Source organism: Papio anubis, unplaced genomic scaffold (assembly GCF_008728515.1).
Source record: "Papio anubis isolate 15944 unplaced genomic scaffold, Panubis1.0 scaffold262, whole genome shotgun sequence".
NCBI classification, from domain to species: Eukaryota; Metazoa; Chordata; class Mammalia; order Primates; family Cercopithecidae; genus Papio; species Papio anubis.
The window spans coordinates 74,318-99,904 of record NW_022162698.1 but is presented as its reverse complement, the minus strand read 5'-3'; the positions used below and the strand labels follow the sequence as shown (position 1 = coordinate 99,904).

General features: G+C 51.1%; 1 protein-coding gene across 1 annotated transcript in view; it reads right to left on the bottom strand.

Moving 5' to 3' along the window:
• Positions 1–24,093, bottom strand: part of LOC101004059 — a 29,406-nt gene extending 5,313 nt beyond the window's left edge. The window contains 5 exon segments of the mRNA XM_031661832.1: positions 4,702–4,973; positions 9,650–9,745; positions 10,668–10,824; positions 17,654–17,833; positions 23,904–24,093. Coding sequence (XP_031517692.1) covers positions 4,702–4,973; positions 9,650–9,745; positions 10,668–10,824; positions 17,654–17,833; positions 23,904–24,093 — 895 coding nt within the window.
• Between the last annotated feature and the right edge of the window lie 1,494 nt (positions 24,094–25,587).

Here is a 25,587-nt window from a genome sequence, read left to right as displayed (position 1 = left end):
GAATGGCGGGAACCCGGGAGGCGGAGCTTGCAGTGAGCTGAGATCCGGCCACAGCACTCCAGCCTGGGCGACAGAGCGAGACTCAGTCTCAAAAAAAAAAAAAAAAAAGGAAAACCAAACATCCTATGTTCTCACTGATATGTGGGAGCTAAGCTATGAGGATGCAGAGGCATAAGAATGATACAGTGGACACTGGGGACTTCAAGGGAAGAGTGGGAGGGGGGCGAGGGATAAAAGACAACAAGTATGGTGCAGTGTATACTGCTCGGGTGATGGGTGCACCAAAAATCTCAGAAATCACCACTAAAGAACTTACTCATGTAACCAAATACCACCTGTGCCCTAATAACTTATCAAAAAATAAAACACAATTAAAAAAAAAAAAGATACTTGTGTCCCAACATCAAGAGCAGCATATTCACAATAGCCAAAAGGTAGAAACAGCCCAATTGTTCATCAACAGATGAATAAATGAGCAACATGTATTATATGTGCACATGGGGATACTATTCAGTTGTTAAAACAAATGGAATACTTATACATCCTACAAATATGGATGAACTTTGAAGATTTGCAACTCAAATATAATGAATAAACAGGGCTGAGCATAGCGGCTTATGCCTGTAATGCCAGGAGTTTGGGAGGCTGAGGTAGGAGGATCACTTGAGTCAGCAGTTTGAGATCAGCCTGGGCAACAAAACAAGACCCCATCTGTACAAAAAAAAATTGCTTAAATGCCGGGCCTCATGGTGTGAGCCTGTATCTCAGCCACTGGCAGGGCTGTGGAGGGAGTCTTGCTTGGGATCAGGAGGTTGAGGCTGCAGTGAGCTAGGATACCACCACTGCAATCCAACATGGGGAAGACAGCAAGATTTCTCTCTAAACATAAAAATTACATAAAATGGCTCAGCACAGTGACTCACTCCTGTAATCCCAGCACTTTGGGAGGCCAAGGCAGGTGGATCACAAGGTCAAGAGATCGAGACCATCCTGGCCAACGTGGTGAAACTCTGTCTCTCGTAAAAAAACAAAAATTAGCTGGGTGTGGTGGCTCATGCCTGTAGTCCTACCTACTCTGGAGGCTCAGGCAGGAGAATCGCTTGAACCCAGGAGGCAGAGGTTGCAGTGAGCTGAGATCATGCCACTGCACTCCAGCCTGGCGACAGAACAAGACTTCGTCTCAAAATAATGAAAACAAAAACAAGTAAGTGTGTGTCTGTGCCCATGCCTTCGAGCACGTGCATGTCAGCGTGCATAGCTGTGTGTTGTGTCTGTCTAAATAGGCACATGTGCATGCGTGTGAGTGTTGGATGCTGGAGCAGTCAGGGTTCAAGTCACTCACAGTCAGCACCTGCTCCTCAATTCCTCATTCCTGGTTCCTACAGGTCCCCCGAAGAAGCATGTAGGGCCCAAGCACTCCCTGCCACCTCTGAACCCCAAGCACAGGCATGAAAGGGTGAGTGTGGCCAACTACAGGGCCCAGGCTTGGAGGACCCTGGAGCCGACTTCTGGTGCACGTGCCACAACCGCCAGCCTGCCCTGGCCTGGCTCCTGGGAAACACTTGCCCTTGGCCAGCTGGAGAGCTGTTGATTTGGGACACAGCCCCACAGCAATCACCACTTTATCCCACCCCCAAATACTTCCTAAGGCCATTTGTTGTTAGGAGACGGGCACAGGCAGCCTGCTCTGATGGCTTCCTAGACACAGTCTCCAGGGACAGGAAGCCCGTCTGGCCCCCTTCCTATGAGGTGGCTGGGGAGGCTGGTGGTGGGCATTGGGGATGAAGGATAAATTGGGGCAGTTTGGGCATGTTGGGGTGATCAGACTCAACGCCAGGCTGTGGAGGCTACAAAGTCCGGCAGAGTCAAAGGAATGAGAAATGACAAGAGAGAAAGTGGGACCTGGGGGCCAACGCTAATATGGAGGCTGCGAAGGCCCCAAGCTCTGGGAGCCCACGCTATTTATTGGTGCTCAAACAAAGAAACAGATGGTGAGGATGTGGGGGTTTAAAAGAAGCAATGTATCCAGTGAATGAGCTACAGCTGTGATGTTGCAGCATTTTTCTTTGAAACGTATGGCTACTTGAGATAATGGGAGTGCTAGAAGTAAGGAGCCAGCAAGTCTAGCAGACATGCAAACCCTACCTCAGCTTCTCTCTCAACACTCAGCTTTTCTCCCAACAGGGCAGAGTAAGCAGCAGGAAGTTTCAGAGCCTTAGGACCACAGGGGCCCCGGCGCCCCTTGGTCAGGATGCTGAGCCCAGAGAGGGCAAGATCTTGACTTGAGGTCACAGAGCAGCAATCCCTGGCAGAACTAGCATTCCTTTTGGAGAAATTCAGAGTTTGTGGTCCCCAGGAGTCGTTCATTTACTCATGCATTCATTCGGCGATTACGTATTGAGCATCTACTATATGCCAGGCCCACTTCTAGCCCAGCATACAGCAGTGGACAAGACAAACCAATCCCCACCTCAAGGAGCTGATGCTCTGGTCACAGAGACAGAAAACAAGTGAAGAAGATCACATCACATGATGCTAAAGGCTAGCAAATAAAATTACACCACATGGAAGGCTGGAGTCACTCTGTCCAAATGGTGGCCACTAGCCCCATGTGGCTATTTGAGTTTCAAGCAATTGGAGTAATTGAAAATGAAGAGTTTAGCAGCTGGGCGCAGTGGCTCATGCCTGTAATCCCAGCACTTTGGGAGGCTGAGGCGGGCGGATCACAAGGTCAGGAGATTGAGACCATCCTGGCTAATATGGTAAAACCCCACCTCTACTAAAAATACAGAAAAATTAGCCAGGCATGGTGGTGGGTGCCTGTAATCCCAGTTACTTGGGAGGCCGAGACAAGAGAATGGCGTGAACACGGGAGGTGGAGCTTGCAGTGAGCCAAGATCACGCCACTGCACTCCAGCCTGGGCAACAGAGTGAGACTCTGTCCAAAAAAAAAAAAAAAAAAATGAGAGAGAAAATAAATGCGATAAAATGTTAATAATGGGTGAATGTAGGTGAAGAGTATGTGGCAGGGTATTTTTAATTCTTGCAAATTTTGTGTAGGTTTGAAGTTATCTCAGAACAGCAAATGTAAGAATGATTCCTGCAGACACACGAGTGATTTCAGCTGTTCACAGGGCTCAGGCAGGAAGCAGATCTCTCACCCCACTCTGATCCGGGTCACTTAGTCCAGTCCCTGAAAGCAGTGGATGGACAACCATGCCACCCTCTTTCTTCAAATACGCCTTGTTTTGTATCCTGCCCTTTTTGTGTAGCATTAGATCATGAACATTTTCCTGTGCTATAAATATCCCCTCAAACATGTCGTTTCTTGTGGCTCCCTAGTGTTCTACCTGTGATTTCCTCGGTTGCTCTGCCTTGGTGGAATTCAGTGATTCTTCTGCCTTTTCACCATTGTAAGTGATGCTTTGTAGGTTCATCTGTGCTGAACCTCTGACCAGTCTCTTCTGAAAGAGTCTAAGGAAGGAGACAGGGACATGGACCACTGGCTTTTGAAGGCATTCCGTGGGTCCTGCCACGGTGCCTTCCAGCATTCCAGAAAGGTGGGCCCAGTGAACAACCCACCAGCACAGGGCCCCGCTCCACGGTGCCCCAGCAAGGCCAGTGTCCCTATACAGCAAAATTAAACCATTTGCCAATTCAAGGCACTCCAGATGGATCTCTCTGTTTTCTTTGATGACTGATGTGTCCATTTTTGTTTCCTTCAGTGCACAAAGACTGCGCATTTTCCCGGGACTGTCAGGGTGGTTTTCTTACCAATGTGTGGTGGTTGTGAGGGTTCAATTGAGTCGATGCCTGCAAAGTGCTGGCCCAGTGCAGGAAAAGCACCCAGTGCTTGCTGGCTGTTTGCCATGCCACTGCCCGGGTCACAGGCTGGGTCTGCTACTCGCTGGCAGTGCCACTGTAGCCAGGCTGCTCACCCCACTGAACCTCAGTTTCCTTCTCTGTGAAAGGGGAGCACTTTCCTCACAGGGCTGTGGCGGAGTGAAGGCAGGTAAAGCACTTAGGAGGGCGCCCTCCCAAGCCTGGGGCACTGCAAATGCTACTGGAATTTGCACAGGAAGGAAATTGACCCTTTGTCTTATTTATTGCCCATAGTTTCCTTCCGGAATCCGAAAGCGAAAACGGAGTGTGGTGTGGCTGGCAGAGCAGACTGCCCAAGGGAGCCAGGAGGACGGGAGGACGGAAGGGGTGGGGGCGGTCTCCTCCAAGGCTGCTGTAATGCTGACCTAGAGAAGACCTCCAGAGTGGGGCATCTCCCACACTCAGCTGGCCCTGCTCCTGCCACCAGGCCTGGCACACATCGGGTGTTCCCTGAGCCACGTCGAGGAAGGAATGTCTAACTCTTGAAAACAGTCTAGAGCCATAAAGGTAGTCCTGGTTGGACCCAGACCAAACCTCAAATTGGTCCCAAGGAAGATTTCACAACTTCCTTTGAGAGATGCCTCTGTGTCGCCCAGCGCGGGTCAGGAAGTCCTTCTTGAGAACTAACCTCAATCCTTCCTGCTCGCCCTCCTCATGCTTAGGAGAGGAGGCAGCAAGGAGGGGAGGACAGATGGGCCTCTCACCTCAGAGCCCAGATGAGGTCCCGAGAAGGTGAGGCTAGGCCCTGACTCAGCCTCAGCCTACACTTTCCATTCCCTTCCTGTGACTCAACAGGGGAGGGGCCCTGGGGCCACTTACCCTCTGTCTTCTCAACCTGCAACTCCCCCCACCGCTTCCTGGATTCCTGTGACGTAGGAATCCCTCTGGTCTGTGTGGAGGAACCCAGAGCAACTTGAGCCAGAAGTGGATGTCCAAGCCGGCATGAGTCACCCCTCAAAATCAGGACCAGTGAGGGCCTGAAGAGGCCACACCGTCTCCGGCAGCCTGGCCACTTCTCACTTCTCTGGGAAAGTGGCCTGGAGCTCGCATGGCATCTGGGCCCAGCCCCTGCCTCTGACCTGCACTGCCCCCTGTGTCACCCGCCTCCAGGGTGACCCTCGTCCTGGCATTCAGACAGCTCCACCCACTGCTTCAAACAAACCTCTTCCACCCTGGTTCAAACATTAACCAGCTGTGTGACTTTTTAGAAGCCCTTCCCGTGTTTAAAAACCAAGCTGGGAGGATGCTGCACCACTGCCATCATGGTTCTCACTGAACCGTCACAGGAGAAACCGCATTTCTTGCGCCATGGCTGTGTGCAGAACAGGCTTCCCACGGTTGAGTCCCCCAGGCCCCCAGAGACACTGCCAGTGAAATGCCATCAGCCTCAAGCATGGTTCTTGGTACCCAGCCCTGGTAAAACCACGTGTCTCAGGCCTTCTGAACCACAGTGCCCAGAGCTCTGGCTGGGTTTTGTCCCAGGGGACAAGACTGGCCAACCCCTGGCTGAGCTGGAAGAATAGCTCCCTCAGCTAGCAGGGACCTGCCCCTGTTGCAATTTGGACTAAGTAAATACTGACAGGAGCAGCCTGCATGCCAGGCCAGGAGGGACAGAGGCAAACTCTGTACTCTCAGAGAGCTTAGAAGCTGGGGTTGGAAAGCATGGGAAAGGGTCAGACACCCAAGAGAAACAAGTGCTGTTGTCCATCAAAAGTAAACTTACTGCATTCTATAAACTAAAAACAAACAAATGTTCTCCTGCATTGCATAGCAAAGGAAAAGACCAAATGACTCTGCCATGCAACAACTTAGATCAATCTCGCAGATAAAGTTGGACGAAAGAATCCAGACGCAAAAGAGCATGCACAGTATGGAATTCAAAAACAGGCAAAAGTCATCTATGGAGACAGAAGTCAGGGTGGTGGTTTCCTGGTGGGGCTGGTGGAGGATGGGGTTATTGATGGGAAGGAGGCACCAGGGAGCTTTCCGGGGTCCTGGAAATGTTCCATGTCTTCATCTGGGGTGTGATGATGGGGTGGACACATTTGTTAAAAGGCATTGAGTTGCACACCAACATTTGTGTGCTTTGCTGAAAATTTTGCCTCCATTTTAAGAAGAAGAGGAGGGAAGAAAAACCCATGGGGAGACCAGCTGGGATCCCTTGCTGCTGACTCGCAGGCATTGCCTTCGTGCCTCATGATTGTCAGGCCATTAAGGCCCCCTGGCAGCCTGGTAGACCTAGAAGTATCTATGCCAATAAGACACAGATTGTTGGCTCCACCCCCAGTTTCTGAGTCAGGAGGTCTAGGGGGGCCCTAGAATTAGCATTTCTAACAAGCTTGCAGGCCATGCTGAAGCTCTGGCCCAGGAACTGTGCTTTAGAAGAGAGAGTAGAATGTGGTACTGGCTACAGCATGTACTATGAGATCCCTCCAAGTTGGGAAGGACCCAGGTAAGTTCACAGAGGAGGTGCCCTTGAAAGATCAGTAAGATCTGAAAATGCCCAGACAAGCAGGAACTGCTGGTTCCAGGGAAGGAAGTTAGTGTGAGGCAAAGCAGAGAGGCTGGGAAGTGCGGCGAACAGCATTCCAGGCCTCAGGAGGGCAGGGCTGGCAGACAGATGTCTGAGTCCATTTTGTGCTGCTATAACAGAATACCTGAGACTGGGTCATTTATAATAATCAGACATTTATGTGGCTCATAGTTCTGGAGGCTGGGAAGCCCAAGGGCATGGTGCCGGCCTGAGCCCAGCATTTGGTGAGGGCCTTCTGGCTGCCTCATCCCATGGTGGAAATCAGGAGGGTGAGAGACCAAACTCACAGTCTCAAGGCCTTTTATAATCAGCATTAATCCATGCGTGACAGTGGGCACCTCATAACCTAAACACCTCCTATTAGGCCCCCGCTCCCAATACCATTGCACTGGGGGCTAAGTGTTGAATACATGCCTTTTGGGGGACACATTCAATCCACAGAAAGAGGACATCGAGGCTTCTGCTTAGGAGGTTTTGTTCTGCAAGATAAAGCTTGAAAATAGGAGGAAGCTCCAGAAAAATGGCCCTCCCCCACCCCCACTGTGGGATTATGTTCCAAAGTCAGAAAGTGAGGCACAAACCACGCGTGGTCATTTACCTGTGACAGCCTGTGATTGGCCTATGAAGGTAGATAGCCTAGCTCAGGGCTAAAGGGCTGGAGCAGATGCTGAGTTCACTGGCTGAGAGCCGGGTAAAGCCATCCGTGTGCATTAAGCACTTATACTGGATGACAAACCTGGACAAAGAGCCCTCCAGCCCTTCCCTATAACAAGCAGGAGCCAGGCAGAAGGGCAGAGGTGCAGCACAGCCGGGTCCAATGTGGGGGGCAATGTGGGGCAGGGCCAGGAAAGGGTCCTGCAGCTGTTGGCAGGCAAGCGGGTAAACAAACCCATTACAGTGGAGGTGTGCTGCTGACCGCCTTTCCTGCAAGCTCATGGGCCGCCTTCACAGCACTTTCCCGGCTGTTTTTTCAGTGTAATCTTACAACTATTCTGTCAAAACACCATGTTAAACACTAGTTGAAAAGTCACTGTGCAGAATTGCCATATAATCTAGTAATTCCACTTTTGGGTACATGCCAAAAAATACGCAAAAAATAATTGAGATCAGGGTCTCCAACAGATATTTGTTCACCCATGTTTATAGCAGCATTCTTTACAACAACCAAAAGGTGGAAGGCACCGAAATGACCATCGCTAAACAAAATGTGGTCTATGCACACAATGAAATATTATTCAGTCTTACAAAGGAACGAAATTCTGGCAGGTGCTACAATACGGAAGAATGTGAGGACGTAATATTCTGGGGAAAAAGCCAGCCACAAAAAGACAAACTCTATATGATTCCACTTATATGAGCTAAGGGAATGGGGAATGAGGAGTTACTGTTCATTGGAGACAGAGTTTCAATTTGAGGAAGACAGAGAAGTTCTTGAGATGGACGATGGTAATGGTTGCACAACAATGTGAATGTGTTTAATGCCACTGAACTGTACACTTCACAATGGTCAAGACGGTAAGTTTTATGTGGACAAAAAGAACATGCTGTGTTTGGCCAGGTGTGGTGGTTCTTTCTCCAGATTGTTGGCTCCACTCCCAGTTTCTGAGTCAGGAGGTCTAGGGGGCCCTGGAATTAGCATTTCTAACAAGACTGCATGCCAAGCTGAAGCTCTGGCCTAGGAACTGTGCTTTAGAAGAGACAGTAGAACGTGGTACTGGCTACAGCATGTACTGTGAGATCCCTCCAAACTGGGAAGGACCCAGGTAAGGATTACATGCCTGTAATCCCAGCACTTTGGGAGGCCAAGACAGGCAGATCACTTGAGGTCAGGAGTTCGAGAGCAGTCTGGCCACTGTGGTGAAACCTCGTCTCTACTAAAAATAAAAAAATTAGCTGGATGTGGTGGCGCACGTCTGTAGTCCCAGCTACTCGGGAGGCTGAGGTGGGAGAATTGCTTCAAACCAGGATGAGGAGATTGCAGTGAGCCGAGATTGCGCCATTGCACTCCAGCCTGGGCGAAGAGTGAGACTGCCTCAGGGAAAAAAAAAAAAAAGAACATGTTATGTTTGTATTTAGGATCTAGGCTTAGCTACGTCTAACAACAGTGGCTTTAACAAGACAGAGGTTCATTTCTCCAGCACATGGTCTAGGGGTGGCAGGGCAGGGCTGCGGTGGCAACTCTGCTCCATGCAGTCATTCAGGGATCCACCCTCCTCTCTCCCATCCCTAGGGTGTTTCTCTCGTCCATGTAGCTCAAGACAGTGCACCATCAAGTCCACATCCTAAACAACAGGGTTAAGAAAAAATGGAAAAGGGCTTACCTCCAGCTTAATAATTTTTTTTTTTTTTTTTTTTTTAGAGACTGGGTCTCACTTTGTCACCTAGGTTGCAGTGCAGTGGCACCATCATAGCTCACTGCAGCCTAGCCTGGGCTCTAGGAATCCTTCCACCTCAGCTTCCTGAGTAGCTGGGACTATAGCCACATGCCACCATGTCCAGCTGAATTTTTGGGGGGGGGGGTATTTTTTGTAGAGATGGGGTCTCGTTATGTTGCCCAGGCAGGCCTTGAACTCCTGGTCTCAAGAGATTCTCCCACCTTGGCCTCCCATAGCTCTGGGATTACAGGCATGAGCCACCGTGAGCAGCCAGCTCCCACCTCCCGTGAAGCACTGTCATTTGGGGCCTCTGTTCTAGAAGGGGGTGCCGTTGCTGCTTGGTGTGTTGTCCATCCCCTCCACAGGATGGCAGCTGCACTTAATCTCTGGTGGCCACCATGGAGGTGCTCTTCTCAGGTTGGCCTTCAAGAGAGAAGCCTCTGCAAGAAGTGCAGTCAGCTGACAGCCTCCAGCTACTTGGGGATCCTCCGCCACATTCAACTCATCCTGCCCAACCTGGGACCCCACTACTGGCCATCTTTGCTCCAGAGACCCCTGGGGCCGGCTGAGGCTCCCCCGCCCAGCTCTTCAATGGCCCCTCTCCTTCACAAGCATTGTGCTTGGTGCGTTCCAGGCTCTCCCTGACTACTCTGCCCCTCGCCCCTTTCTCCTTTACAGCTCCTTCTCCTAACACAGTTCTTGCATTTCTAACTCCAATTTGTTGTCTACTTCCCAGGAGACCTGAACTGACACTTTTGCCCTAGGTCATACCCCCAGCACCCAGACGAGTGCCTACCACATAGTAGGCACTCAACAGAATTTCCAAGTGAGCACAAAAAACACAGTGGGCAGTCAATACGTGTATGTTGAACTCAGCAAATTGCAAAGCAGCTGGGAAACAGCCGTCGCCGACTTCCCTGAGCGTGATGTTCCCGCAGCCGTGTCAGCTGCGGTGCTTTGCCAATGTGAACAGGAGTGGAGAGTTAGACCCAGGCCCACTCCAGCTGCTGGGCCCCTTGCTCAATGCAGCCCCTTCCTGCCACCTGCAGAGTGGGGTCTTCCTGAGCCCACAGAGGGCACAGAAGGAAACATCTGCTCCCGGCCATACAGGCCTCCCTGGCATGGGTACCCTGAGAGTCCCGGTCCCGGGAGCCAGGAATAACAAAGAGGCTGCCAGGGCCAGGACCCTGGGACTCTGGCTGAGGGCAGAGCATGCCTCTTCGGTTTGCTGGGCAGGAGGCTGATTGGGTTAAATGGGTTTTGTTGATGCTGACCCTTTGTTCCTCCATGGCGGCTCCATCTGAGGAGTGTTTTGGAGGCTGTTCATTCTCCCTGCTTCCCCTGCTGCTGCCCTGGAGACAAGGAGAGCAGCCTCCCAGCAGGCTGCTGGTTTGTAAAAGAGTCAGGTGTGGGAGGTTGCATCATGTGCTTCTCTGGACTCATGGTCTGCAAGGACGTATGGCAAGTGTGGCTGTAGGTCGATGAGCTGTGTGTGGCTTAGTAATGGGCAGTGGATGAGCCAGCGGGAGCAGCAGGTGGCCCAGGCCCCAGGGATGAACATGGGGGAGCTGGGTCTGATGTAGGCAGGAAGGAGACGTCAGCAGCAGCAGCCCCAGGGCATCGGGGCACGGGGTACAGGAGTGGGGGCAGAGACAAGCCAGAGATGCCTGGATGATCCATTCTGCCGAAATAACAACCTTGAATCCAGGGCTGGGCCTGGCTGTGACTTGGCCTGGCCAGGGCTGGTGAGCAGCAGGTGTGCTGACTGCAGTTGAGAAGCCATCGGTGTCAGACCAGAGTCCCCAGGCTCTGCACCTGAGGCTGCTGCGAGAGGAGAGCGATAGGGGCTCAGGCATGTCGAGGAGGTAGGTGGGCACGTGGAGGTGGGGTCCAGGAAGGGGACATGAACACAGCAGGTCTTGGAGCTTTCTCCTTCAGGGGCAGGGGCAGGAGGACGGCCACCTGGCTTCACCATGAAGGGCCCGAGAGCACGGCATGGAGGGAGAGGCAGATCTGGAGAGAACACTGGCTGGTCTGCGGAGGGAGGTGGAGGAACGGGTTGAAGAGGGAAGAATTCCTGACACAAACCCCGAAATGACAAAGGGAAAGATTGACAAATCCAATTATACAAACATGAGCAACTTCCAAAGACCAATCACAAAAACAATCACAAAGTCCCCACCAACTCGGCTGAAAGTAAAACAATCAGCCAAGAAGAAATATTTGTCACCTGCAGACCATGGCAGACACAGGATTTTATTTTAAAGCACCCTACAAATCACTAAGAAAAAAAGCCCCAAAGAAATAGCAATCTGGAAAAGGACACAAAGAGGGAACGTGCAGAAGAGGAAGTGACAGCAGCTGCCAAACCCACGGTCCACGAAATCCTGGGTCAAACAGGCAGGAGACGACATGACAAGGTGCTACTCTCTGCCCATCGGGTCAGCACAGATTTAAAAACAAGGACCCGATATTGCCATGGATGTGGGGAAAGAGCCCTGTGGGTGAGGGCATCAACTGGGCAATGCCTGTCAACTTCTAGAATAATCACGTGTGCTTCCCTTTGATCCAAGAATCCCGCTGGGGGGAGTTATTCCTGTAGAAATGTTTGCTCAGGTGTGTGAAGATACCTGCGTGAGACTTTTCATCTCAGCATTGTGTGTGATGCTGATGCCACAGCGTGGTGCCAAGACACCTTCTGGAGAGGACCCGGAAGGCCTGGCCAAGGGTGGGGGCCATGGTGCTGTAGTCCCTGTCCAGAGGATGCCTGGCTGGTGTGGGGCAAGAGGGAGGTGGTCCTGGAGGCAGCGTTGCCTTGATCTAATCACAGGAGCGCACTGGACAGGGGTCCTGTGTGTGTGGGATCGGGGTCCCCCAGGCCTCATCTGCCCCCTCATGCCCGGTGGCATCAAGCAGTTGTCTTAGCCACTCTGACCTCCACATCCTCCTCTGTGAAACGGGGTGTGACAGGACTTCCTCTTGGGCTCCTGAGATCCTGGCATGTGTTGCTCTGTGTCAGGCACAGTTCTAGACCCCCTACCTTCACTGGGCTTAGGTAGCCTCCTACCAAAGGCGGATGAGAAGACACAGAGAGGCTGAGCAATTGCCTGAGGTCACACAGCTGCCCAGTGGCTGCAGAGGACACAGCTGGTGTCCCATCCATCAGTCACCGACCCTCCCCATGCAGGATTTGCCTCTTCACGTCTAAGCCTGGGACACCTGAGCAGGATCCTTGGGCTGCTTCTCCCAGCTGCAAGGATGGGCAGGCTCCACAGCTGGAGGCCTGGAGAGTCCCTGCCCCAGGAGAGGGTCTCAGCCAACAGTGGCTGTGGGGGTGGTGGACAACTACTCCAGCCCCTTGCTTCTTAGTGTGGCAACCTCTGGGGCCTGCTGCACGCTATATCCCAGGGCTCCCCGCAGCACGGAGCCTGGCGCTTCACTGGTAACTGCCTTGATAACACATACTTTACTGACTTCTTCCCTCCCCTGCCTCTTGTGCCCTCCCCTGTGGCTTCCTGCATCTCCCAAACCAAGCACTTGCTCTGGAATCCTTGTCCCTGGGGTCTGACCCTGAGCCCCTGCCCGAGACAGTGGCAAAGCTGGAGTTGTATCAGACAGCTGGGCTCCAGAACTTACCTTTAAAAAAATTTTTTTCCCCAGCTACTCTGGAGGCTGAGGCAGGAGAATGGCGTGAACCCGGGAGGCGCAGCTTGCAGTGAGCCGAGATCGCGCCTCTGCACTCCAGCCTGGGTAATGGAGGGAGACTCCATCTAAAAAAAAAAAAAAAAAAAAAAAGCAGGCAGCCTCGAACTCCTGGGCTCAAGCCATCCTCCTGCTTCAGCCTCTCCAAGCACTGGGATTGCAGGTGTGACTCACCACATAATCTGTATTCAGTGGGGCGCCTGGACTGGTTTTGACCCACTGAACTGGTTTGCAAAACCCCCACCCCGACACAGTCTCTGGACGTTTTCCTACATTGTGACAAGGGGCCGCTGCCAGGGGAGAGTGAGGGACCCTTTACCCTCTGTGACCCTCTGTCCCTGGGTCAGAGCCTGAAATTTATTGCACCCACCCGCCCCAGGGACAAAGTCCTCTGCACAGGGCGGGCAGCCAGCCCCTCAACCAAGGCCTCAGGAAGGTAAAGGAGCCGGGTCCACCCGTGCCCACCACCAGACTTCAGTCCAGGGAACGCGGCCCAGGGCTCCTCTCCGCCCAAACTAGCTCCTCCCAGCACTACCCAGAACCGGGGGCGGGGCGGGGGGCGGGGCGGGGGGGGGGGGGGCGGGTGGTGCAGAGGGGCCCAGCGCCTTGGTCAGCGGCGCCACCTGCTGGTGACCGGCCGGTTCTCTGCAACATTCGGGCTCCAGAACCTACTTAATATTTTTTTTAAATAAAGAGACAACAGGGTCTCACTTCGCTGTCATTCAGGTTGGGGTGCAGGGGTCAGGCAGCCTCGAACTCCTGGGCTCAAGCCATCCTCCTGTCTCAGCTTCCCCAAGCGCTGGGATTGCAGGTATGACCCACAGCAGAATCTGCATTCTTTTTTTTTTTTTTTTTTTTTTGAGACGGAGTCTCTCTCTGCCGCCCAGGCTGGAGTGCAGTGGCGCGATCTCGGCTCACTGCAAGCTCCGCCTCCCGGGTTCACGCCATTCTCCTGCCTCAGCCTCCCGAGTTGCTGGGACTACAGGTGCCCGCTACCACACCCGGCTAAGTTTTTGTATTTTTAGTAGAGACAGGGTTTCACGGTATTAGCCAGGATGGTCTCGATTTCCTGACTTCGTGTATCCACCCACCTCGGCCTCCCAAAGTGCTGGGATTACAGGTGTGAGCCACCGCGCCCGGCCAGAATCTGCATTCTTAACCATACTCTACAGAAGCCCTTCGTTGAGAGGATGCAGTAGGAAGGCCCTCCCTACAGTGCCCAGCACTGCGAGCACCTTCATACAGGAAGCTGTTACTGCTGCTCCTGTCTCCCAAGATCTTATGTGGTCCCAGGCAGCCTGGAGGGCATCCCTCCCTCGGCGAGGACCAAGAGTTCCAAAAGGACACAGACACAAGAGGCCTGGGTCTCTGAGGTCCTCTCTCATCAGCTCTCAAAACCACTTGAGCCAACATCTGTCTCTCACTAGCTTGGCTCTGCCATCTGGTGAACCTGGGAGGTGGAGCTTGCAGTGAGCTGAGATTGTACCTCCGCACTCATGCCTGGGCAATGGAGGGAGACTCTAAGCCAGTGAAAATCCTGCTGGCTTGGGAGAGCAGGAGGCCCAGGTGCTGTAACGCTTGAGCTGTCACTGTCAGTCCCTTGGCCCTTCCTGGGCTGCTGCCCTCCAGGTGGGCACAGGCAACTTCATTTCTTCCTCCTCCGTCTTTTTTTGCAGAGAACAGATTTGAACATGGAATATTTTTAGGAAGAAGAGTTTCTGTTTCAAAAACCTGCCTTCCATGGCTACACAGCAAATCTGAGGAATCTCTTTTGGGCCCTGGGTTTCAAATTTACATTACAAGCAGAAGGTTCACATTGCTGTTGCTAGAGAGTGGGCTCATTCCATGATGGTGGTCACCCACGCTTGCAGCAGATGCTTAAGATCTGAGCACTGGACATACAGGCCCTGGGAAGACAGAGAGACTTCCTGTATGGAGCTTACTGTCTGCGGGAGCCGACCACCTGACCATCCCATGGGGAAACAGACCATCACAGCAGGACAATAGCCTGCAGGAGCGGTGCACAGAACCCTGGCAGCTCATCCTGGGGAAGGTGCTCTAGTCTGGGAAAAGTCTTCTCAGAGAAAGGGGTCTGTTTTACTTTTACTTTTTCATCGTAGGAAGAGTGCACAGTTTAAGTGTTCAGCTTGATGAACTTTTACCCATGGGTGCACTCAGGCTCAGCCCCCAGAGCAAACTGGACAAGACCAAGTTCATGCCCAGCCCCTAAAGGGCTCCTTTGTCCCCTCCCATCCAATACTTCCCCTGAGAAGTAACCATTCTTCTCAGCCCTTGTGCCATAGAGTATTTCGGCTTCTTTTTGAGCTTCCTAGTAATGGAGGTTTGTGGATGGTGCTCTTTTGAGTCCGGCTTCTTCACTCAACAATGACATCTGTGAGATCCTCTCAATTGTTGCATGTGGTCGGAGGTCATTCTTTTTCATTGCTGTATAGTATTTCATTGCATGAATACACTGTCATTTGTTGATGTGTTCTGTTTATGGATATTTGGGTTATGCTAGAGAGTGATAGTTTTTGGCTGAGTGGAAGCTACCTTGCTATGCAGAGGCAGAGAGGATAGGGAGGAACATTTGAGAAGGCAGGAACAGCATACACAAAGGCCTGTGACAGGAGGGAGGCTGCCTGGGGCCCTGAAGGCTGGTGTGGCTGAGGGGCATCCCTTCCTGTACCCTGCTTCTAGGTTGCTGTGTTCTGAGTGCCTGCTGCCTTGGCCTGATGTGTGGCTCTCCACATTCATTCCCACCTCCTCCTTCTGTGCCTTCCTGACCTGCAGGGGCTGGGAAGCTGAAGGCTGCATTTCCAGATCCCTTGCAATGGCTTCCAGGTGTGCGTTAGGATCCACTAGTAAACATGCTCAGGTGAGACCAAGGAGGTTGGGGTGGGGGCATCTTTTTGCAGCTCTGGGCTGTGTTCTGCCACCCAGAAGGGTCACAGGAACGTGGAAGTGTCGAAAGCAGTGTTCCAGTGTCTGGTCTTGAGCTGCCCAGTGGCCCTGATCCCAACTCCCTGCACCCCACGAAGACAGTGGTGCTTCAGTGGCACCCCTGATTCCTACCTCCTAGGCAGCTTGGTTCTGCTGGGCTCTGGGAGCCATGGGGCAGGGGCAACCCAAGACCTCTCCTCCAGCTCATCCAGGGATTTTCTTTTTTTTTTTTTTTTTTTGAGACAGAGTCTCGCTCTGTCGCCCAGGCTGGAGTGCAGTGGCCGGATCTCAGCTCACTGCAAGCTCCGCCTCCCGGGTTCCCGCCATTCTCCTGCCTCAGCCTCCCGAGTAGCTGGGACTACAGGCGCCCACAACCGCGCCCGGCTAATTTTTTGTATTTTTAGTAGAGACGAGGTTTCACCGTGGTCTCGATCTCCTGACCTTGTGATCCGCCCGCCTCGGCCTCCCAAAGTGCTGGGATTACAGGCGTGAGCCACCGCGCCCGGCCATCCAGGGATTTTCTAAGTGCTGGATGCCTGCATCAAATCCTAGCTGCTGAAATACCTGGAGATATCACTCATACCCATTGTGATGGCCACTGTAAAAAAATAATAACAAACGCTGACAAGGATGTGGAGAAATTGCAATGCCTGCATATTGTTGGTGGGAATGTCAACTGGTGCAGCTGTTGAGGAAAACAGGAAGGAGATTCCTCCCCCCCCCCCCCACACAGAATTACCATATGATCCAGGCATCCCACTTCCAGGAACATATCCCAAAGAATAGAGAGCAGGTAGGTCTCAAAGAGATGTGTGCACACCCGTGTTAACAGCAGCCTTATTCCCAATAGCTGAAATGTGGAAGCGGTGTCCCTTCCACGGATGTCCCTCCACGGATGAATGGAGAGGCGCACCGTGGGACATCTGCACAGTGGAATGTTATTCAGCTTTCAAAAGGAAGGAAATTCGGACACATGCCACCACATGGATGGACCTTGAGAACATTATGCTAAGCTAAATAAGCCAGTCACACAAAGACAAATCATGTATGATTCCACGTAGGTGAGGCACTAGAGTAATTAGATCCCTAGAGATAGAAAGTAGAATGGGGGTTGCCAGGGGCTGGGGAAGGGGGAAGGGAAGTCAGTGTTTCACGGGGGCAGTTTCATTTCTACAAGATGAAAGCGTTCTGGAGAGGAACGATGGGGATGGTTGCGCAACAGTGTGAACGTACTTACTGCCACCAAACTAGGCACTTAACAATAGTTAAAATAGTACCTTTTGTTTGTTTGTTTTAAGATGGAGTCTCGCTCTGTCACCCAGGCTGGAGTGCAGTGGCGCGATCTTGGCTCACTGCAAGCTCCGCCTCCTGGGTTCATGCCTTTCTCCCGCCTCAGCCTCTGAGTAGCTGGGACTATAGGCGCCTGCCACCATGCCCCACTAATTTTTTGTATTTTAAGTAGAGATGGGGTTTCACTATGTTAGCTAGGATGGTCTCGATCTCCTGACCTCGTGATCCACCTGCCTCGGCCTCCCAAAGTGCTGGGATTACAGGTGTGAGCCATCACACCTGGCCTAAAATGGTAACTTTTATGTTCTATGCATTTTACCACACGTAAAAAAAAACCCCAGACTAAAAACCAAAAACACCCAGAGAGATTTCTCTGCAGAGCTTTTCCTGTGTGTTATCCGGTCAGCTGATGCCCCATCCGTGAAAGATGGGGACAGAGTCAGACCCATTTTACAATGGAGAAAACCAAGACTCGGCCAGAGGAAGGAGGAACCCAGCAGGTAAGCAGCAGAGGGGCCTGGACTTTGGGTCTTCCTCCTGATCTGTGCTCTTTCCACCATTCCCATCCCCACGCCACCCCGCCCCACCCTAAGGAATGGTCCTTCAAGGAGCCAGCGTTTCCCTCTGCCAGGAGAAGGACGAAGCCCACCCACCCCAGCGGATCCTCAGAAGGGAAGGCTGCTCCTGCCGTCCTTGGGACAGACACTCCCACTCATGTCAGCCTGCATGGGGTCAGGGGTTCAGGCCCAGAGTCAGAGGGGAGGCTGGACTGGTTTCGAGCCACTGGACTGGTTCGAAAAACCCCACACTGCACAACCTCTGGAAGTTTTCCCAGATTGTGAATAGGGGCCAGGCAAGAGTGAGAGACGCTTTCCCCTCCTGTGCCCCTCTGTCCCTCGGTCAGAGCCCTGAAATTCATTGCACCCACCCGCTCCAGGGACAAAGTCCTCTGCCCCTCTGCACAGGGCAGGCAGCCAGCCCCTCGCCCAAGGCCTCAGGAAGGTAAAGAAGCCAGGTCCACCCATGCTCACCACCTGCCTTTGGTCCAGGGTTGGCGGCCCAGGGCTCCACTCCGCCCAAGCTAGCTCCTCCCAGTCCAACAAGGAACCTGGGGTGGAGGGGGGGTGGTGGTGGTGCAGAGGAGCCCAGCGCCTAGGTCAGGGGCGCCACCTGCTGGTGACCACAGGGAAGTGCCAGAGCCTGGTGCTGTGTTGCACGCTAGGCAGCCACTAAGGGGCAGCAAGGGGCGTCACCCAGGAGGGCTGTTAGGCAGGAGGGCTCTCACCCAGCAGGGCTTTCACCCAGGGCTGTCACCCAAGAGATTTGTCACCAGGGCTGTCACCCAGGAGGGCTGTCACCCAGGAGGAGTGGCCGCCCATCCACAGGTGCTGAAGGGCCTTTAGATAAGGCCTCCTTCAAGCTGCCAGGGTGTCCTGTGGCAGCCATCACACAGTGTCACAAACTGGGTTTAACACAACAGAAGTTTATCCTGTTAGGCCAGAGTCCAGGATCGAGGGATCGGCAGGTTCCGCCCCTCCTGGACCCTTCCCTGGCTTCTGCTGGTGGCTGGCAGCCCTCGGTGTTCCTGGGCTCTGGATGCAATCTCTGCCTCCGTCTTCACATAGCCTTCCTTCCCGTATCTCTGTCCAAATGTCCCCTGCCTTATAAAGATACCGGTCATTGGTTAAGGCCTTCCCTAATCCAGGAAGACCTCATCTTCCCTTGATCACATCTGCGAATAGACTGTTCCCAAATCAGGTCATGTTCACAGGTGCTGGGTGGACATGACTTTTGGGGAGGTCCCTGCTGAACTCAGCACAGAGGCTCAGCTCAAACATGGCCCCCTCCACGCAGCCCTGCCCCACCCCCTGCAGCATCCTCTGTCCTCTGAGCCCAGCAGGGCGCTGTGGGCCGCTGGATGGGCCTGCACCACACTGCACCTGGCTTGCTGGTTGTGAAGCATTTTCTCTCTACATCTACCTCACAGCACACAGCTGAGCGGCATCTCCTCGTGGAGGCTGAGCCCTCCCCTCTGGGAGGGGACCCTTGTTTTGATCTGTTTTCAAGGCACTGTCATTGATGTGTGCGCCTAGAATACTCAGAGTGGAGTTGGGTTTTACAGGTTGAAGCCTGGAAAGAACTGTCGGGTTTCTGGGTGTAGCATCTGCTCCGTGACACGATGTACAAGAGGGAAGAATGGAAGAGGCTGTGACCCCAGCTGCTTAGAGAAAGGGCTGCAGTTGCAATGGTCAAAAATGGTAGCCCAGTGAATCCTGTTGTCCATGGTGTCGATTTCTTGGAGACAGGTGCATCCCTGTCAGCCAGCGAGATGAGAGACGATGTTCAAGATTGTTTTGATTCGGCCGTGTGCAGTGGCTCATGCCTGTAATCCCAGCACTTTGGGAGGCCGAGGCAGGTGGATCACCTGAGGTCAGGAGTTTGAGGCCAGCCTGACCAACGTGGAGAAACCCCGTCTCTACTAAAAACACAAAAATAAGCCAGGCATGGTGGTGCATGCCTGTAATTCCAGCTACTTGGGAGGCTGAGGCGGGAGAATCGCTTGAACCTGGGAGGCAGAAGTTGTGGTGAGCTGAGACTGTGCCATTGCACTCCAGCCTGGGCAGCAAAAATAAAAATAAAATAAAAGATTGTTTTGATTCCAGTGCTTATGAAAAACAGGGATGGGTGGGACAGGGCGTGGATTTCTGCCCAAAGCACTTCCTATGTGGGATCAGCAGGGCAAATGGCTGTGGACCAGCATGCAGCCAGCCAAAGGGCAACTGGTGTGCAGAGATGTACTCCTGAGAGTCAAGTGCTTAAAATGCGAATCAAATGTGGGAAGTGCCAAGAAACGTTATATCAGGACATCAATCCAAATTTGGAAATAGAGGAAAGGTGGGCAGTGGGGAGATGACTTATTGTTGAGCCACACTACCCCAGCCAGGAGAGGAGGCCTTGGGGAACCCCTCTTCTTTTTGTCACACACACAAAAAAGTGTATGTTCATAGTAGATGACAATTATGGTGATATTGAACAATCATCATTAAAATGATATCACCTGTATCTATTGATGACATTTCATAGTCTTCATGAAAGCCATTTTAAGTGGCTGCAAAACATTCACTCTACTAGGTTGACCATGACATTTTTGTGTCCCCTATTTCTGGGTGTTCAGGAACTTTCTAGCTTTGGCAATTCAAGGTGATACTCAAGTGCATGTGTCAAGTTTTGCCCACATTTTGGGTTATTTCTTCTGGGTGGATCTTTAGAAGTGGAATTCCTGAGTCAAAAGGAGGGAGGATTTTTAAGTCCCTTGATTAGCGATTTCAAACTGGTGGGCCAGAGCCAATTTGGCTGTTAGCTGAGTTTCATTTGGCCTATTCAATTTTTTAAATGTACATACAGTTTTTTGTTTGTTTTGTTTTTTAGATATGGTGTCTCACTCTGTTGCCCAGACTGGAGTGCGGTGACGTGATCATAGCTCGGTGCAGCCTCAAACTCTTGGGCTCAAGCAATCCTCCTGCCTCAGTCTTCATAGTAGCTGGGACTACAGGCATATGCCACCATGCCTGGCTAAGTTTTTTTTAAATTTGTGTAGAGACAGGGTCTTGTAATATTGCCCACACTGGTCTCAAACTCCTGGCCTAAAGCAATCCTCCTACCGCAGCCTCCCAAAACACTAAGATTGCAGGCATGAGCCACCCAGCCTGTACACACATTTTTAAAAGTAAGATTTCCTGTCAGAATGCAGATTTACAGCTTATCTTGGAAAATCAAAGCTGCCCAATGTACAATTATCAATGTAATCCACTACATTATGAGAATGAAGGGAGAAAGTCAGATGATCATCCTAACGGATGCAGAAAAGGCATTTAACAAAAGCCAGCATCTTTTCATGATAAAAACATCCAACAAACTTGGAACAGAGGAAACTTCTTTAATGCAAAGAAGAACATTTGTGAAAAACCCTCAATGATGAAAGGCTGAAAGCATTTACTCCAACAGAGGAACAGGATGGGATGCCCAATTTTCATCACTTCTGTTCAGCATAGTGCTGGGATTCTAGCCAGATAAATTAGGCAAGAAAAAGAAATAAAAGGCATCATATGAGAAGAGAAGAAATAAAAGTATCTATTCACAGATAACATGATCTTGTATAGAAAGAGATCACTGAAAAACTATCAGCCCTAACAAAGGAATTCAGCAACATTGTGGAGTACAAGGCCAACCCACAAAAATTACTTGTATTTCTATATGCCGGCAATGAGCAATCGAAAAAGAGAGTTAAGAAAACAATTCCACTTACAATAGCATCCTTAAGAATAAAATTCATAGAAATAAATTTAATCAAGGAGATGAAAGACTTATACACTGAAACTTATAATACATTGCTGAAGGAAATTAAAGAAGACCTAAATGCATGGAAACTTAGCTCGTGTTTATGGACTGGAAGACTTAATATTGTTAAGATGCAATACCACCCAAAGCAAAATACAGACTTGATGTGATATCTATCAAAATTCCAATGGCTTTTTTGGTAGAAATGGAAAAGCTGATTCCCAAATTGCTATGGAATTGCAAGGGACTGCAAACAGCCAAAACAATCTTGAAAAGAAAAAAGGACAAAGTTTTGACAGACTCACACTTCCTGATTTCCAAAACTTACTACAAAGCTACAGCAATCAAAAGCCTATGATACTGGCATAAAGACAGACTTATGTAATGGAATATAGACATATAGACAATGGAATGGATTGAGACAATGCAGACATATAGACAATAAAATAGATTAAGAGTCCAGAATTAAGCCCTGAGATATACGGTCTGTTGATTTTTGACAAGAATGCCAACATTGCTCAGTGGGGAAAGGCCAGCCTTTTCAAAGATGGTGCTGGGACTATTGGATATCCATAAAAACGAATGAAGTTGAATCCTTACCTCACACCATTTACAAAAATTAGCTTAAAATTGATTAAAATTGTAAATATAAGAGCAGAAACTATAAAACTCTTAGAAGGAAACATAATGGTAAATCTTCATGACCTTGAATTTAGCAGTGGTTTTCTAGCTATGACAACAAAAGCTCAGGCAACAAAAGAAACAAATAACATGGACTTCACTAAAATTAAAAATCTATATACAGCAAAGAACACTATCAAGAGAGTGAAAAGGCAACCCATAGAATAGGAGAGAATATTTGCAAAGCATATAGCTGATAAATATCTAGTATCCAGGATAGAGGAAGAACTCTCACAACTCAACAACGAAAATCCCAAATAACCCAACTTAAAAATGGGTGAAGGACTTAAATAGACATTTCTCCAAAGAAGATATTCAAGTGGCCAATAAGCACAGGGAAAGTTGTACAACATCATTAATCATTAAGGACACAAAATCAAAACCACAGTGAGATACCTTTTCACACCCACCAGGATGGCTATAATTTTGGGGTGGGGGGAATAACAGGTATTAGTGAAAATGTGGAAAACTTGGAAGCTTTGTACACTCCTGGTGGATATGTAAGCTGGTGCAGTTGCTGTGGAAAACGATGTGGTGGTTCCCCAAAAAGTTTAACATAGAATTACCCTGCATTTCCACTCCTAGGTGTGTATCCCAAAGGAATTGATAACAAACACTTGTACACAAATGTTCTCAGCAGTACATTGTAATTGCTGTAATGGCCGAAAGATGGAAACACCCCAAATGTTCACAGTTGATGAATGGATACACAAAATGTGGTCTATCCATAATGGAATATTATTCAGACATAAAAAGTAAGGAAATACTGATACATGCTATGATGTGGATAAATCTATAAAAACATTATGCTAAGTGAAAGACGCTAGACATAAATTTCATATGGTATGATTCCATTTATGTGGAATGGCCAGAATAGGTAAATCCAGAAAGACAGAAAGAAGATTAATGGCTTTCAAGGAATGAGGGAAGGAGGAAATGGGGGGTGACTGCTTAATATATACGGGTGTCCTTTTAATGTGCTGAACATGTTCTAGAACGGGATACTGCTGATGGTAGCACAACATTGTGAGTGTATTAAGCACCACTGAAGTGTACACTTTATAATACTTAAAATGATGAATTTTATGTTATGTGAGTTTTACCTCAAATTTTTTTCTTCTTTTTTTCTTTCTTTTTTTGTTAGACAGAGTCTTGCTCTCTCTTGCCCAGGCCAGAGTGCAGTGGTGAGATCTCGGCTCACTGCAACCTCCGCCTCCCAGGTTCAAGCAATTCTCCTGTCTCAGCCTCCCAAGTAGCTGGGACTAGAGGCACACACCCATCACGCCCAGCTAATTTTTGTATTTTTGGTAAATAGGGTTTCACCATATTGGTCAGGCTGGTCTCGAACTGCTGATCTCAGGTGATCCACCCAGCTTGGCCTCCCAAAGTGCAGGGATTACAAGCATAAGCCACTGCACCTGGCCAATTTTTTTTCTTTAAAATCAGGCCAGATGCAGTGGCTCAGGCCTGTAATCTCAGCACTGTGAGAGGCTGAGGTAGGAGGACTGCTTGAGACCAGGGGTTTGAGACCAGCCTGTGCAACAAGCAGACCTTATCTCTACAAAAGTTAAAAATTTAGCCAAGTATTGAGGTGCACATCTGTCGCTACTCGAGAGGCTGAGGCTGGAGGATCACTTGTGCCCAGGATGTCAAGGTTGCAGTGAGCTGAGATTGCACCACTGCAATCCAGTCTGGGCGACAGAGCAGGACCCTATCTCAAAAAAAAAAAAAAAAAAAAAAAATCAGAGCTGCCCTTGCCCTTATGCTAATGGGCTCTCCCTCTATTACATCATCTACCTGGTTCATGGGGCACCTGAGTTTGAGACCCCTGCTCTAGATTCATGTTACCAAATCCCCTTCCAGAGAATGTGTAGTCAGTTATACCACCACTCAGGATCGGGGAGAGAAACATTTTCACCAAACCCTGCTCAACACATTGACTGCCCCATTTCAGTGAGGAGGAGAGTGAGGTTCAGAGACGTTAAGTGACTTGCTCCAGGTCACACAGCTCGTCAGGACAGTGTCGGAACTGGAGCCCAGCTTGTTGGATCCTGAGTTCAGTGACCTGTCCTCCTGCCACACGGGTTTCCTACAGCTGGGGAAGCCAAAGCATAGGGCTGCGACCCCTATTCGAGGGCTCACTCTCTGAAACCCATCACATCTCCTCCGAGGCCCTTGGCTGGCACGAATCCCAGCCAGGTAAGAAAAGAGGAGGTGTTCGGGCCCCTGAGCTGGGAGCGGCTGCTGGGTGCCGGCTTCCTCCAGCACCGGTGGAGGGACAGCCGCCAGGGGGCGTCTGCTTAGGAAAATCACAGCCGGTTGCCGGCAGCATGGGCGTGCGGAGCCCATGGAGCCTGTGGGCTGGGCCTGGGTGAGGGCGTGTGCGCAGGGTGTGTGTGTGTGGGTGTGCGTGTGCCTGTGGCCAGGGTGTGTGAGTGTGTGTGGGTTGTGCCCTGTGGGGTGTGTGAGTGTGTGTGGGTTGTGCCTGTGGGGTGTGAGTGTGTGTGGGTTGTGCCTGTGGGGTGTGTGAGTGTGTGGTGTGTATGGTGTGTGTGTGTGTGGAAGGTGTGCCTGTGGGGTGTGTGAGTATGTGTGGGGTGTGTGTGTGGGTGTGTGATGCAAATTGTGCCTGGGGATGTGTGAGTGTGTGGGGCATGGCAAGAGTGTGTGTGTGTGGAGTGCCTGTGGGATGTGTGTGTAGGGTGTGTGTGTGGAGTGTGTGTATGTGGAAGGTGTGCCTGTGGGATGTGTGAGTGTGTGGGGTGTGTGGGTGTGTGTGGGATGTGCCTGTGGGGGTGCCTGGGGTGTGTGTGTGGAGGTGTGCCTGTGGGGTGTGTGTGGGATGTGTGAGCGTGTGTGGGGTGTGCCTGTGGGGGTGTGTGGTGTGTGTGGGGTGTGTGGGGTGTGTGTGTGTGGGTTGTGCCTGTGGGATGTGTGTGTGTGTAGTGTGAGTGTGTGGGGGGTGTGTGTGTGTGTGTGGTGTGCCTGTGGGGTGTGAGTGTGTGGAGGGTGCGCCTGTGGGATGTGTGTGTGTGTATGGGTTGTGCCTGTGGGGGTGTGAGTGTGTGGCAGGTGTGCCTGTGGAGGTGTGGTGTGTGTGGGGTGTGGGGTGTGTAATTGTGTGTGGGTTGTGCCTGTGGGATGTGTGAGTGTGTGGGGTTGTGCCTGTGGGGTGTGAGTGTGGGGGTTGTGCCTTTGGGGCGTGTGGGGTGTGCATGTAGGGTGTGTGAGTGTGAATGTGGGAGAGTGTGTGTGAGCATCAGAGTGTGTGAGAGTGTATGTGCCTGTGTGAATGTGTGTGGGGGTGTGTGTGTGTGTGTGAGTGTGCATATACCTGAGTTCTTTTGGCTAGAATGGGAGGCTTTCTGATGAGGTGATATTTGAGAGATCTGGCTAGCTTAGTCTTGGGGCAGAGGGATGGCGGGGCATTGGAGAAGGGCATTCTGAGCAGAGAAGTAGCAGCTACAAGGAAGGCATAAGCAGGCACTTACCCACGATGTGTTCAGAACCCTGGAAGGCTGGGGTGGAGAGAGAGCAGGGGGACAGGGGAGTCAGCAGATGCAGGGCAGGCAGGGCCTCCAGGCCAACAAAGGCTGGTGAGCTTTATTCTGAGCAATCCCTCTGCATTTCAACAGAGTTAACCCATAAACACCTCCCAGAGACTCCAGGAGCTTAGAGGAAGGACAGACGTCTTCAGGCTTGGGGCAGAGTGGAGGAGAGGAGCCAAGACAGGATGGAGCATGATTGGGCTGGGAGGCAGGAGATGACATTGAGAGAGTGCCTGTGAGCAGGGAGGTTCCCTGAAGACCTTTCTGCCGCTAGGCACCAGCCCCTGGGCACCTG